The sequence below is a fragment of the Etheostoma cragini genome, chromosome 19 (genome assembly GCF_013103735.1).
Source record: "Etheostoma cragini isolate CJK2018 chromosome 19, CSU_Ecrag_1.0, whole genome shotgun sequence".
Taxonomy (NCBI): domain Eukaryota; kingdom Metazoa; phylum Chordata; class Actinopteri; order Perciformes; family Percidae; genus Etheostoma; species Etheostoma cragini.
In genome coordinates this window covers 9405195-9421502 of record NC_048425.1, presented here as the reverse complement: position 1 = coordinate 9421502, position 16308 = coordinate 9405195, and the positions used below count along the sequence as shown (strand labels likewise).

The 16308-nt window shown below is 41.6% G+C and overlaps 1 protein-coding gene and 1 long non-coding RNA gene across 2 annotated transcripts in view; one reads left to right on the top strand and one right to left on the bottom strand.

The window, feature by feature from the left end:
* The window catches only part of LOC117934882, a 120791-nt gene that overhangs the window by 17246 nt on the left and 87237 nt on the right, over positions 1 to 16308 (top strand). The gene's annotated exons all lie outside the window — the stretch shown is intronic.
* The window catches only part of LOC117934752 (mitogen-activated protein kinase kinase kinase 11), a 45768-nt gene that overhangs the window by 18330 nt on the left and 11130 nt on the right, over positions 1 to 16308 (bottom strand). Inside the window, exon 2 of the mRNA XM_034856706.1 lies at positions 2710 to 2890. Coding sequence (XP_034712597.1) covers positions 2710 to 2890 — 181 coding nt within the window. The remainder of the gene's footprint in view (positions 1 to 2709; positions 2891 to 16308) is intronic.

Sequence of the window (16308 nt, the reverse complement as noted above, 5' to 3'; positions counted from 1 at the left end):
AAGTTTAATATTGTCTGTGTAACAGATAAACCATTTGACACCATCAAAACTGCTCTATAGCTTTATGCCAGAAATTTTCAGCATGATATCAACATTACCCTCATGTTTGGAGAGGCAAAACACTGCAAGAAATGTTTTGGTATTCTGGACCAATTAGCCATCTGGATCTGCCATATTAGACAGGAGGTAGGAGGAGAGGAATTAAGGCCGGACCAATCCAGTCAAAATATGTCTTCTATTTGTTGCGATACATGAAATGTGCCAAATCTGGTACCATATTGTTGTTTCATGCCAACACATTTGCAGCATAGATACCAATAGATGGTGATTTATTCCAAAAGTAGAGTTGACTGCTGCATGTGATGGCATTTTTGAAAGAATATTCTGAACTGACATGAAAAGATAACACCTTGGGTCGTCTCCGGTGTTTAAATATTTCATGAGGATTTTTTTCTACTTGCTCTTTTGTCATCATTGTACTGACGGTACAGAACTAAGACACATCTGTACAGTGAAATGTTTTTGCTTGGTGAAGCATGCGCTTGCAATGTGCACTCATGCATGCATACAAACACACACACATGCACGCACGCACGCAGACACAAACAAACACACACAGAGGCCTTTTGAGCCCACACAATGGGAGCAGCCCTGTGTCCTAAGAAGATGAAGCGTGGTGCAGGACTTGGATCTCCCACACTGTCAATTAGCCTTTGCCCGGACCTGACTGAACGCAGTGTGGATGCTCGCTAAGTGGAGAGGGCAGGCCGCAGCCTTTTTTTATTTTAGTTCTTTAATTACAACTTCCACGCACTATGACTGTGCAGAAACGTAGCGCGCTGTTCCCCGAGGCGGTAGCCATCTTCGCGTGATGACTTTTGGAGACGAGTGCCCGTGGACAGATAAGAAAGAATAGTAGAACAAAGATTACCCTTCACTTTCTGAGCAGGGTTGGCTGCCTGCACGCCCGGCCGCCCGCCCCTTGCTCATTTCACTGTTTTCCAGATTGCGCTGTGATTGCTGTGAAAATGAGCTTGTGTGGGTTTGTTGTTGACAGACGAGGAGATAGAAACTGAGAGGATATGTGTGTGAGATAGCGAGATGTCACTGAAGCCATTAAAGTGCTAAAAAAACTGTACTCTCTTGCTCCGTAAAAGGACCGAAATCTTTTTTTTTTTATCTCAAGGACGATTTCAAAAAGGTTTTCTGGTACAGCATGCTAAAGTGGTTTCACGTAGACTCTATATGGGGCTGCAAGGAACCATTTAAGAATGGATAAAATGGTCCAAATCCACTGGATTAAAATGAAACCAGAGCATATGAGAGTAACTGCTATAAACACAACGCAGGAGAGCTATGAATGTGTATTATTGCTTTAATGCATTATTTATCTTTTCCCTTATTGCTGAACAAAAAAAGCAGCCCTGCTTGCTTCCTTCCAAATGCAAATTCACATACGGCACTTAAACACCACCATGAATCATGAATCCCCTCTTTACAAATCACACAGTCGTTATTATAAAACCACAAACTATAATCAAGGGACTCTTCTTTCTGTGGAGATGTGGACGGGGACACACACACACACACACACACACACACAGCTAGCCCCAGATAAAGGGCTGCGGTTAGGTCTGTTGTGGGGCCTCCTTCTCTGTCTATACTGGAGACAATGGGACAGTGTGCAGTACAGATGTCCCACAACAAAGCACAGAGCAGCTCTTTGAAGAGACGCCATAACATGGCTGCGGCCGTCTTTGCTTCAATCCATCACTCTGTGTCCCACCATCACTTTTCTGCACTTTGACCCTTTCCCCCTCTTTTTTTGATCCTGTTTTCTGACCACAGAGCCATGCTGCGGGTCCACTGTCCGACTGAATCGCTGCAGATAATCACTAGAGTCCACAGTTTATATGCTGACATTTTGATACTCTTTATAGCTCATATAATGTTTTTTGGCTTTTTCCCTTTCCATAATTGTGTTATATATCTTTTTTGTTCATGTAATAGGTTTACAAAGTGTAAAAAGCCCAAAGTCCACCCCAATGGGACACTGTTCACCAACTGCTCCAAACAGCCAAACCAACGTGCTTCATGTAACACACTAGCCTAGCCTAGCTGCCAGCGTGGCGCGTCCTCAGACCGAGATAGTTAGAGCGGAGGCCCGAAGAGTTCAAATAGTTGTATCGCCATGTCCAGGAGACAGTGCAGAATTAGAACATTACATATGAAAGACTAATTTTTTTACATTTAACAAAATTAGCACTCTGAAACATCTTGCTCCAGTCTAGGTTGCGAGGCTTGTCTGGTTGTTATGCTTGTGTTTTCGGGATCAGACTTGAGTTGCAACATGTACGGCTGAGCCACAGCCATAGTTATGTGGCCGTTTGCAGATTATCTGTTCTCATTTATTAAATAATTGCTAAAAGCATTTAAACAAAGTTCATGTGTTGCAATTTGTAACATTGCAAAATCTTAATTTTGATTTAAAGATTAAAATCACTATAAATGCATATCGGTTCCAAATATCCGCAGCGGAGAGACGCTTCACGCGCGCTTTTGGGAACGAGCCGTGGCGGCTGGTAGACTATGAAGCATTGAGTTGAATGGCAGCGACTGCCACGGGTCTCTAGAACACAGCGCAGATATAAGCACATGCAATAAAAATCCTAGACGGAGCTTCCAAAACATGCACACAGAAGCACTCACCTCCAGACGTCGCTGCCTTTGGAGAAGGTGGAGGACTTGATGACCTCGGGGGCCATCCAGGCGTAGGTGCCGGCCGTGCTCATCTTGGTGGTCTTGTGCCATTCTCTCGCCAAGCCGAAGTCCGTGATCTTCAACGTCAGACCCTCCATACATTCATTCTCTATAGGCTGAGCCAGAAGGACTGCAGGAAGATAGGACAAGTAGGGAGGACAAGAAGAAGGGAGGACTGTTAAAATGTTATGAAAATATGTTGAGTGATTAAAATGCAATGAAATTGAATGATCTTTTTCTTTCAAAATTCAGTTGTTACGTAATTATGGTTGTCTTAAATTATAATATGGCTTAAGTGTTGTCTTGTCCTGCTTTTAAAATGCTGTATTAAAGTAAAGTGTTGTCCTTTTCTGAATTTACAATTTGCTTTTACCCACTTTGTCATTATATCTACATTACTGATGGTTATTTATCAAAAATGTTATTGAGGACAGGCGATCCTTCATCAGTGATCATGCCCCAGACTCTTTGGAATTTGTTTTGAGCAAATCAATGATGAGCAAAATGATTTCCATTATATCTACTTAATGACATAGAATTAAAAAAAAACATAGGTAGATAGATATATAGATGGATAGAAAAAAAAATTGTTGTGAATGACAAGAGTGAAACAAATCCTTAATTTCTCTGGGAATCAGCAAAGGCTTATATTAGAAGATTCACCATTTCATATATGTCATATCAAAAGAAATCACTACTTCTGAAGCAAAACAAATTGGAAGCAGACCTGAAAAAGGCAGAAAAGGCTCATAAAGCTAATCCAACTAGGACAAACCTTATTAAAATACAAACTATTGAAGCAGCACTAACCTCAATTTTGAAAAAAGGCTTCAAGATCAATATTTTATCAAAAGCAACGATTGTATGAATATGGGAATAAACCTAGTAAATATCTGGCACGCCAACTCAATCAGAAACAAAATTGTAACACAATAGCAGGGATTAGGGATCCAGGAGGGAAAAGACGTTTAGAATGGAAAAAACATTGGTTTATTTTTTGTATCATTCTACAAGACATTATATAAATCAGACAATGACAGCAACAAAGAAGGACTCAAAACTTTTTTCTTAAAAATTGAATTACCCAATATGACTGAGGAGCAACAGAAATCTCTGGGAAAACCCATTCAGGAGAAGGAAATATTAAGAGGCGTTGGCCTTAATGGGCAGAGGAAAATCCCTGGGCCCAGATGGGATGCCGGTGGAAGGGTTCAAGGCTTTTAAAGACAAGCTCACTCCCTATCTGGCCAGAACCTATAATTATAGTTTTAATACTGCCCACCATCTACCTGAAACAATGTCATTAGCCAATATCAGTCTGATACTGAAAAAAAGGAAGGCCCTGAAGACCCAGCGTCCTACAGGCCAGTTTCGCTCATTAATGTAGATGCAAAGATTTTAGCCAAGGTTTTATCTTTGAGGCTTGAACCACCCCTATCAACATTAGTAAAACCTGATCAAACCGGCTTCATTAAAAAGGTGGAGCTCTTCTAATAACACCAGGAGGCTATTGAATATCATACAGCTGGCTAATGAGAATAAGGCACAGGGCCTGGTGGTTTCTTTGGACTCATTAAAAGCATTTGATAGGGTTGAAAGGAGTTTCACTTTCCATACTACGGAAACATTCAGATAAAGCAGCAGTAGTTACTAACTAAAACTTTCGGCCTGGACCGACTTGCTAAACTCTATAAAAGGAGAAACAATGGACTCATTTGAAGGCTTGGAAAGTAAAATACTCTCTTTAGCAGATTCATTTTTATTGCTACCTGCAAATACGACACTATATGTCAAAAAACATGCATGCTTCAAATGAGTCTTTCTTGGAAGACATTCTTAAGCAATCCATACCACGGAGTGATATTTCTTATTTTTATGAAACTTTAGGCCTAAACTCTATTGACAGAGTGATATAGACTGTCAGATAGAAGGGAATGACTAATCACAAAAAAATACACTTACTATCATGAGCTGTAACGCTAATAGAGAGAGAGAATTTAAAATTTGCACACTGCTTCTGAGGAGCAAGTTTGGTCTGGGCTCACCTAAAGTGACAGAAACAGGCACACACGTTCATATGTTTTGGACATGTGTAACGAAACAAAAAGTTCTGGAAAGATGTGAAAGACGAAGTGAATAATTTGGTTGGAAATTATCTGAAACTTTCACCCCTTAGCAGCTAAAGTGGACAGTGCAAAAAGTGCTTACAATGTTAAACGAATTGGCATACTTTTGTACGTAGCTAGAAAGACCATTTTCAAGTTCTGGATATCTAAGAGGATATCTAAGACCACCCCTTCACTGGATGATTGGTATAGGGAAGTATTAGAAACACTTCCTTTGGAAAAAAACTGACTCATACCCTGCAAAACAATTTCGAGGGATTCATCAAGACATGGCAATCAGTTTTGACAACTTAGTCTCACCCAAATAACAACGTAGGGTCTGACTACAGCAATTTGAATAGAACTAGGCCTGCCCGGTGGTGAGTCTGTCTTGTCATTATTGTTTAGGTTATTTTTTCACAAATTTAGATGTATGTCTTTTTATTTTTTTATTTAGTATGATGCATGTATAGTGCGATCCCTGCTGTGTTTTTTTCTTTTGTTAATATGTTCAGTTGACCAACTATTACTTTGCTCGTTTGAAAGTTACGATGATTCTTTCTTTCTCATGAATGGGCCAAATTCCCTCGGCGGGCAAAGCAAGGAACCTTGCTCCATAAGGAGAAAATCCTTTTTGAAAAACTCATAAAGTGGAATTTTCATGCCATAGGACCTTAAAACAATAAAGAAAGTAAGACATTTATCAATACTAATTTTATAAAAAACTAAAATAAATATAACATTACTAAACAAATCTTTTGTTTTATTTTCCAGCCCTTACTACCGAAGTTTCTCCTTCGTGTCCCTACAACATGTAACATTAGGCAGCCAATCAAACATTATTAGACCTTGGCAGAAGCACGGTGCATGTTTATTGGTCCACTGACTCTGATAACTTTACTCCGTAGGTATTTGAATTGGGTATTGAATGAGGAGGCATTTTTTGATACTCGTTACCTCAGAGGCAATCCGGTCAACACCTAAAAAGTATTGAATTCGGTACCCAGCCCTAGTCGCACCTAACAGCAGCAGCATGGCTTAATCAGATATGGCTGACCGATAGTCAAGAATGGGTCTCTAAACATAGACGCAAACACAGAAGTCCAAAATGAGAAAAGTATATACTGTAAAATGTAACAACCTATAAGTAAACACACTTTGGTGACCAGCCAGTCTTATGAAACCACGCAGCGTTTGGAAGGCTTTGTTTCTATGAAAATAGAATATAATGCTGAGGACGTCGGTTGCTGTGGTGTGACTCTGTGTCACATGTCTCAGTATGATCGGCAGCAGTGCCTCTCTTCCCCTTTGCTGGCAGGCTGAGCATCGCTAAGGACAAGGCATGCCATCAAACGCAGGGAGGAGAAGCAGCAAAGAATTTGACTTATTATAGGGAAGTAAACTCCTGCTATTTGGAGTCACTTTCCGACTTTCTGGCCTCGGCACAGTTTTCCTTTTTTTTTGTTATTGACTGTGTATTTCAATGAAAAAATGTATTTTCTCCAGTTTCTCTTCTTTAACCACACAAATATTAAATGGATCTTCTACTACACATGAGAAAAACTCTCTCTCTCTCTTTTTGTTGTCTATGTCTTTGTCTCTCGCTTTCTCTCCGACATCCTGTGCTGTGCCCCGTAGCCCAGAGGCAGCGAGTTTGACGTCACAAAGGAATGCAAGAGGTTGTGTCACAAGAGGTTGTGTTGTCTGTTTTTTGTGTGTTTTTTTTTTTTTAACAAAATGAGAGATATGGCTTTTTCATAATGAATTTGCACAGCAATTTCTGAGTTCTGCTGAAAGCATACATGCAAACACCTTCTTCAGCAAAGGCCTCTGTGATTTAGTCCATTCTGTCTCTTAAGATGACGACAGGTGCAAAGACAGACAGACAATCAATGGAGGCTTCAACTTCACGTTCTTAACAGCCTCGCTTTATTCTAACAGCCAGATTAATGGGGGGGGGGGGGGGGGGACAAAGCACCTAACTATGTCTAAGTTTTCACTTCTGCCTTGAGAAGGTGGCACAAACAATAAAATAGCCAAAGTAGCCAACGGCCCAAACAAAAACAACTCTACTGTGAGAAAGAAAGTGCCAGCTCATTTAACCTTTTTTGCAGAAAATCAATTTCTGTCCAATCTATGGCTGAGTCATTGTTACTGTCAATTGCCGGGGGGAGGAGTAATTATTGCAATAGGCCCTGATCCCGTACTCTACTTTTTTTGTCCACCTCGCAATAAGCGTCTGGTAAAAACAAGCCCCAGTCAGTCCCCCCTATTCCCACCCGGGCGCTCACTCGCTGCACCGGTCACCCACTTCCAGGAAGTGACGCTGGTGTCGGCCAATTAGCCGGTGCTTCCTTAGAAAACGTAAACCCTCAGCAGCGGATTTGTGTTGTTGCTGCTTGCCGTTCATTGTGCACAACAAGCAGAGCGCTATTTTAGGAAACTGAGGTTAAGAGGTATCACGTGGCAATAGACACCGACGGGTGGGGGGAGGGGGGTGCTGTGATAGAACGAGCAGAGGGGACAGAGACGGAGAGAGGTGCTGAATGAGGATCCTTATCATATGATTGAGAGAGATGGGGCCCAGAGAACGGTGACTAGGCCCGGGCCTGGCAACGCAGAATTACAGGGGAAAAAAAACACACAAAGCACTTATTCCGTGGATGCACACACGGACACTAACACAGGACACACTCACATTCTTTTATTTTTAGCAATGCACCCAGTTGCACACAAGTAGCAAAGTATGAGGAATCTCTGTGCACACACACACACACACACACACAAAAACGCAGACACACACACATGCACACACAGTTGAAGGACAAGCTTGCATGCACACATGAATACACACCACTGAAACAACAAGTACACACAAACACACAGAGGTGTAGGTTATATGGGTGTGCTATGACAGTTGGACGATCACATATGGAAAATGTAAAAATACAAAATAAATAATATATTACACTTTGCATATGCCAATTAAAATTTTTTATAGGCATATTTAGGGTCATTCCCAATACACCCCTTTTCACTACCATTCCATTTTGCGTGTTTACATGTAGTGGTAGTGGTGTCCTGATTCTTGTCGGGATAGTGTGGTAGCGCTATGTGGCCCTCCAAACAGGTTTTTAAGATGCACACTCAAGTAAGCGTTGTGAAAATTCGTTGCGACTCTGTGACTCTGTGACTGTGTGTGTGTGTGTGTGTGTGTGTGTATGTGTGTGTGTCTCTCCGTGTGCCTGTTTGCCTGTCTGACTCTAGACACAGCTGAGATGTCAACACAGCCAAAATCACCTTAACCCTGGGTGTTTTATTTTGAAATTTTTTCGGAGAACAGCTAAGCGCACTTATTGTTGTCTTGTAACAGTGAGGTTTTCACTCTTACTTACACACACACACACTCTTACTCACACACACGCACACACGCACTCCTACGATAGCATCAAAATATCTATTTTTTAAAACACTAGGGCTCAACAAAACAGGAAACTTTTCACCAGGTGCTTTACACATGAACGCAAGCATTGATACAGAGAGTTTATTAGAAAAGAAAGGTTTACTTTTGCTGTTTCCGTTTGCTGACATCTCGCCAGTCAAAAACAGTCGATCTCTGAATGCAACGTACCAGGGAGGCGAGTGAGGATGGAAAGCTCTGAAAGCTTAGTTCCGTATTAAATGCACGGATAATTTGTTTTGTCGTTAATGAAAAACTGACCATGTAGTTGAAAAAGGAACCTCATAAGAATGACATTTCCTCCTACGAAGTCCGTTCATTTGCATTTGGATATCAACACTTTTTGACTAGGTGGCGGATAGCGTAAAAAACAATGTTTTTAATGCTCCAGTTCATGTGTAGAGCCCCTGGTGATATTTGCAGCAAAGTTTAATGTTGTGTGGAGCCATCTTAGTGTTTAAAAATGGTGGTTTTAATGCGATCATTGTAGCGCCCCAGCACTTCAATTCAAAAGGCTATTTGACCGAAAAACGAAACCACGGCAATTGTTAAAAACGGTGCTTACGTCCTAAGTATGCGTTTAAACTAAAGTTTGACTTGGTGTATTCACAAAAAGACCCAAGGTTGCGTTTTGGCGGGAGTTGCACTTTAACCGTTTGGTATTAGAATAATAAAAAAAATAAAGTAAGATGAACACAGAGAAATGTATCCATTGAGATAAAACAGGATTTCCTTAGAGGACATAATTTGAAGTTGGAAGAAATAAAATTGCAATAATATCGTATTGGGATAACAGCATATCTTGGGGCCTCTGGAGATTCACACCACTATCATGCATGCACATATAGGTCCACAACACTTATCTATGCATACACACACTTGCAACCAAGCATAGAAACAAACATGCAAATCCACACAAACACAAGTAACAAAAGCATTTCAGCAGTCTCAGCACAAACCTACAGCACATTCTTCTTCCACTTCCTGAGCTAAGGCAGAGTGCACGGACAGTTTAGTGCTGCTCAGCCTCCCTCCACTCGCCGCCACTACCACCATCGTACTGACGACGCCTGCCGCATGAGTCAGCTGCTTACTGGACGGTATGTGGCAACATGCTGTGTCCAAATCAGCCGCTGACCCACGTAACATTAAGTCTGCTGCTGACATCTTCAAAACTGTACTGGAAAGTTGAAGAAGTTTTAAGTAGTGTACTGAAGTCTTGACAAGATAACTACTGTGTACTGTGGAGGGAACCATAAGAGAAAACACTCCACGTATCCTTAATGGCCTCCATGCTGCATAGAGAGCAATAGAAACAGCACTAACATACATAAATGTGCTGTGTACATAGCTTTCTGCATATGAGCAGCATATGTGGGAATTCAGGATTTAGGGAAAGGGTTTGGACCTAATAAACTTGGATTTATATCAATTGTATTTTGCTCATACAAGACAAGGATACACAAGATTTGTTTTTATCTGCAATCTCTTTTATCTCTCACCTTGTATCACATTTTGTGGACGTGTGTTGACGAAAGTGGCAAATGAAACAGGAAATCCACCTCTCCTTCACAGGATAACGGCGAGTATCATGAGATCAGTCCTGCCCAGACAGAACATCTTCCTGACACAGAGGCGCAACCAACAATGTCACCACAAAAACACCGTGACAGATCGCCATGGCAACACAACTCTGTTTGGCATTGTTTGCTGTTTAGAAACAAGAGTGTGTCCGTTGCAGACATGAATCCTGCCAGCAGCAGTTGCAGCCGGTGTTTGGTGCTGTGGCTGACTCAACTCAATCCAACAGTTGGCTTATCGAGAATCCCAGTGGCGGGGACTTATGGTACATTCCAGGGCTGAAGTTATGTTACATACGGTTACCTGTCTGACAAATACAACAGCCATGGCCATCCTGAGCGAACACGGACTAGTCACATTGGCCACCTTCTTCACATGTCGTCAAACAAGAGGCCTAGATCTATTTGGATGTTATAACAGCTGGGTAAAATGCAGCTAAATCAATTCAACCTCTTAGAAATGAAACTGTGAAATTTGAAATCAAGTGGATTGGTTTCCAGGAACTTGCTCTGACATCATTACAGACGAAGTGGCCTTCTATTTTCGAGAAATTTAAAGCAGACAAAGAATAGACTTTCTAAGTGAGTATCCGAAAAATCTGATAGCTGGCAAAGCCAACGCATAAAGCTGACAGTTTGGAGGAGGGTGGTGTTGTTGGGGGAATTTTTTAATGGGTTAGTTACGCAAGCGCCTGCCAGTTATCATTTTAGCTGGCTAAACGATTAGTTGCCAGGTGGAAATGAGAAGTCTGCGTTTGTCTACCTCTGTCTTAAATCAAGGGCCCATTGTTCCAAAAACGGCTATGAATTTCCAGTAGCAAATCTGCCACCGTTATCATTGTAAGTTGCATGTGGTGGTGTAGTGTGAGAAAGCAAAGCTTTACAGGCATAGCAACAGTAACGAAAGGGGGCTTAGCAAACATTCTGAGAACATACCGAGAGCAAAAGCTTGTAAAGGGTCAACGTCCTGCTCAGGGACATTTGGGAGGACATGTGGCTGGTGCTAAACATACAGTACATGTAGTGATAGAGACCATAACCTTTCAGCTGCAGGACACTCTGTAACCATCCATCCCTGTCACAATAACATGCCAGATGCAAAAAGTCAACTCCACAAAGCCGCTCTCTGCCTTTTCACTCTGCACCTCACTTAATTATGTTTTCTCTAGAATTCAGCTCTGGAGCTCCATCGCCATCTCTCACCGCATTTTTCTCAAATATGCTATCGTTCCTCACCCTCTCTAATGTCTGGTAATATGACTGATATATCAGGGTGTGACGATATGAAGGGGCTATTTGTTCTTGTGGCTAAAATAAGATCTGAAAAATAAACTGACACAATTTGGACCTTTAGTCAGGGTTTAAATTCTTACAACTGTATCAGCTTTTAAATACCCACATGCCTCCTCTATGCTCTCTCTACCTTCCCCCCCCCCCCTCCCCTGCACCCGTAGGCGAAAGGAAGAATTCCGGCAGGGTGGGGGCTTTCCCCAGGAAGAACGGGAGCTTTGTCCCTGGAGGGACGCGGCCATAGGCTGACAGACAGTCTGGCAACCTCTGACCAGGCGGCCAAGTGAGTGAGAGTGAGAGAGGAGGAGTGATAGGGCATAATCACAGTGCAGAATATGAAACTATCGCTGGAGTTTCGTCTCAGCTGAGGGGCACGCAACAAGTTCACCAAGTGTAGGAACGTCAGTCAGTTTACAAAGCATGGCCACGATCTGAAGTGGCAGTTCTTTACTCATTTGATGTAAAGACAAAGTTTTGGTTCAGGTTCTTCATATCACATTCACCCTCTACACCACAGTGCTGCCTTTATAACAAACCTGAAATCCCAAATGTTCACTTAATTTGTACATGGTTATAATATCCCTCTGCATAGTGGAATGTGTTGACACAATTACAATGACCCAGATTAATGTACGACACACTCTGTGCTCTGCTGTTGGAAAACGTTGATCCGGTTTGTCAGGTCTCTCCAGGTTGTGTCTAATCCTATCCCTAAAGTCAAGAACTAATGTGTTGTTTTAACTGTTGGGCTGATTCTTAAAAACTATGGTTTTGGACAACGCTGTACTGGGGGTTTATACGGGATTCCTTGAGCGTAGTGTGTGTTGCCAGGTACTGGGAGGTCCTGAAAACGATCACTTATTAACAATGCAGTGCTGTGGAAATGTAACCTTCATTAACACCATTTCCTTCTAAACTCAAGACGGGTCATTACTTGCTTGATGCTCTGAAGTCAAGGTAATAAGGGAGGGAGCGCTGATGTTCTGAATAGGGATGGGTATCATTTTTAGTTTTTTCCCAATACCGGTGCAAAAACGTTTAAAACTGTGCCGGTGCCATGACTGTGTCAGAACTGGTACTTAAAAGAAAAGAGCTCAAAACGACAGTTGTCGGCCTTGAGGTACGGCTTGTTTCTTGCTAAGGCCGTATGGTCAAAATTTAAATGATTTATTTTAAATGTAATAACAATAACTTATTACACCAGTCTGTTTCTGTTAAAACACACACAAAAAAAAAATGTGTTGTGCATTCAAGTGCAACTTGAATGCACAATGAGTTTGCGAGGTATAATTGAATGCACTGTGAAGTCCTGTCTATGTTGTTTCTGAAAAAACTTTGGCAGTAGCCATGGTGTCTGATAAGCTAGTCTCCTCTAATGGCGTTTTTCCACTGCTGGCAACAGCTTGCCTCGACACGCCTTGACTCGCCTCTACTCAACACGATTCTTTCTACGTTCGTTTTCCATTGCAAAATGAGTAACGTCTTAGCGTGGCTGGTCAGCATAGCTACGCGTGATGATGTAATTTTCAACGCGACTCACAACGGCACGTCGGCTACCTGCCGCAGCCAGAAGAAATGTTTTGTTTCAAAAGAAGCTGAAGGAAGCAACAAAGATCACCGCAAAAAAACCCCGGAGTTTGGGAATTCTGACGGAGTTCAGACGTCGACATGACTGTTGTTCGCCGACACAAAAGGGTAAGTAAAGTTTCCTGGTAACGTTAGCTAACATTTGCATGTGTTAGGGGCCCCGGTCAGTATTTACTAACGCTATACGCTAGCGTTATATAAAGTACATGAACTTTAGCAACCATGATTACACACCAACATGTGTGCTGTTTGTGTTTCAGAGCATTCACGCTTTGCAAAACCGCCGCCGCAGACCGTCTGGTGGGCGACGTCCGACCGGTGAGATCTCTGGTTGTGACCTGCTGGACTTCGTATAATCTTTATGAGAGTCACGGAGAGGCTTATGACAACGACTGGGATGCATCTGGGACGGCAGAGCCGGGGGTACACTGTCACAGGGTGCAGAGGAAGAAGACCGGGATGTCCGGGAGGGTTTGATGCGCTACTTGAAAAGCTAAATAAAAACTTTTCTTTGATAACTTGTCTTGTTTTTTTAAAGTAACAGTGTGCAATATTGGAAACGACATAAAGCCCCTAACAGCCTTTAATATTGAACAGTTGATAAGTGAGAATAGTGCAGAGAGTAGATAATCTGTCGGTGTCTGGCTAGATTTGTTTTTTAAATGTCCATTTGTTCTGGACACACACTCCGCACTCTTGTCTGCTAACAACGCAGTGATCCGACCAACCAGCACTTTGCAGGTTTTCACGTCACCTTCTGAGCTCGCCTCAGCTCGCTTGGAACCTCGACTGAGGTAGTACTAAAAAAAGTCCCTGGTAGCAGGTCCCAGGTGTATCCAGGGAAAAAAGGCGAGTAGAGTCGAGGCGTGTTGAGTAGATACCACGCAGTGGAAAACCGCCATAAGTCTTTAGCTGCACACATGTTAGGCCCCTTAGCAGTCAGCATTTAAATCAGCTAGTAGCTAACAGTAGGCTAGCATTATCTGGTGTGCGATGTTAACTACCATCACATGCAGTGATGCTTCTGTTGCGCAGGCATTTAAGCAACAACAAAATGATACCTAGTTGTACTTCTCAGGACGTAAATATGAAGGGTCAAAGCCAACCAGGTACAAGGAGTAAGGAATGTTGGCTCAGGAGCTACCTTTAGACCCGGATTCCTAGGTTCAAAATGCAGTTAAAGTTTCTAAATTGCTATAAAAACTGCTGGGCTCTTGGAAATGTTCCTGCAGTAGAAAGAGATTACATTTCTTAAAATCTGTCTGTGATTGTAGTGACCTTACATTAACATTAATGTGCTTTTTGGCATTAATATTATATGGTTTTCCTATAGGGATTTAAAATGTCTGTGGTGAGCAGAATGGAGATATAGTTGTTTAAACTTTTATCTCAGAAGCAGAACTGTTTTGAAGTCAGTATTTGAATAATAATTTTAAAAAAAAACACACTAGATAAAGTGTCGGAGTGGCTTGTTTTATGAAAAACACAATGTTGTTGTTGTGTGTGTATGTATTTGAAAAAAATAGTAAGTTATCAATAAAGTAAAACTAAACTGGAATATGGCAATTACAAGTGAAAGAGAATGAGGAAAAAAATAAAGGAAAAACTAACACCTACATATTGTTTGAAAAAAATACTTCCCAGGTTCCCCCTGCATTTAAAGTACCCCCTTCATCTCAAACATTCCAACTATGACAAAGTCATAATTTTTTTACTACAGTGATGAATTACACTCCTTATGTTGGTTTCCCTTCTGAACACAAAACAATTGTGTCCCGATTTGTTGAACCATTTTCTCTTCCACAAACGGATATATAGGTTTTTGGTCATGTACATAGCGACTGTCTTGTGATATGTGTGGTGAGAAAGAGGCCGAGCTGAGAATGAGGTTTCAGCCTGGACAAGGGGGGGAAAACAATAGATTTCACTTTGCCTGAGTTCTGGAAACCTCTCTACTTCCTGTTTGCTTTGACCTTCCAGTGTCTGCTTTTCTTTTTTTTCTACTCCTTTCTTGCAGTTGTTGTTTTCTCACTCATCCTGTGCCTGACACCCACACACACACACACACACACACACACACACACACACACACACACACACACACACACACACACACACAGCAGATTTCATGACTAAGCGTGGGTGTGCAGTTATTGTGTGGGCCCATCTCCTGTTGCAGCTAAAGTACATACCGTTTGTGAAGACACTGGCTACATGGTGCCGCTACACTGTATGAGACCACAGTCACTTTCTTATTAAAACCAACATGTCAGCTTACAGGTTTAATTTGATTCAATGGGCTTCGTATCATTACACTGGCCGTTGACTGAAAATCTCTACCTGAATCCAATGAAGTGCAGTAGTTTGATTGGACTTCACTCAAGAATGCTGGGATAGTGTTCATTAATAATTTCTAATATTCCAATTGAGATATGGATTTTCGGCCCTGGAAGAAAGCAACAATGGGATGCTAATTTGCTGAAAGGCAGAACATAGGGCTGTGACCTCTTAGTCAATTAATCGGATGTTTTGGTCTTAGTCGACTAAGATTTCTTTAGTTGATTAGTCATGTAGGTTGCTTACTAAATGCTGACTTACTTCAAGGAAACCTATAGGTAGGGTCGGGTATTGTTTTTTCTCAATGCTGGTGCTAAACGATACTGTTAAATCGTATAGTTTAAAAAACAAAAAGGAAAACAAAACTAAAGTCGTTGACATAGAAGAACGTCTTGTTGAATGCTAAGGCCATATGGAAAAAATGAAATGGTTTATTAAAAATGCAATAACATAACACAACTTATTTCACCAGTAAATTGTTGGTAAAAAGAACAAAAACAAACACTAGATGGGAGAAAGGGTACTGTACAATAACTCTGAATGCACCGTGAGGCTCGCGAGGCAAGTTTAAAGGAAACGCACATATGCGTTTTCCCACGACAGCAGCAGACTGTTGGACGTACGTCCCGCTGTTGGAATCTTCTACAGTAAATACTGTTAAGCGGTCAGCATGTTAACCGTGTTTAATAGCTGCTAGCTAACGGTATGCTAAGGTTACCTGCTGTCAATCGAAGTGTTAACTAGCGTTGCGTGCAGCGATGCATCTGTTGCCTCAACCGTCCTTTTCGGAGCATCAGAGAGAAGCGCAGGTATTTATGTGGCTCCAGAATCCACATTGCTATCCGGTCCGGTAGATACCGTTTGTTAAGGCATAGGTGGCATATCAGCACTGGGTCTCAGTACCCAACCCTACATATAATATAAAAAAACAAAGGGTTGCTTTTGAATGATTAATTGTTAGAGAGAAACTCCATCTCACAGATGCTAATTTAAATGCATATATATATTGAATTTTTTTGTCTGAACTACCACTCAAAGCACACAGATCTGTCGATTAAATCAACTAATCAATTGATCAACAACACCATATGAGTGTAAGTCGACTAATTATTTCTTTGGTAAAGGACAGCACTAGTAGAAAAGGCTAAAGTTTCCAAGGAAAGTCTGCACTTAAATCAGTTGTAAAAGT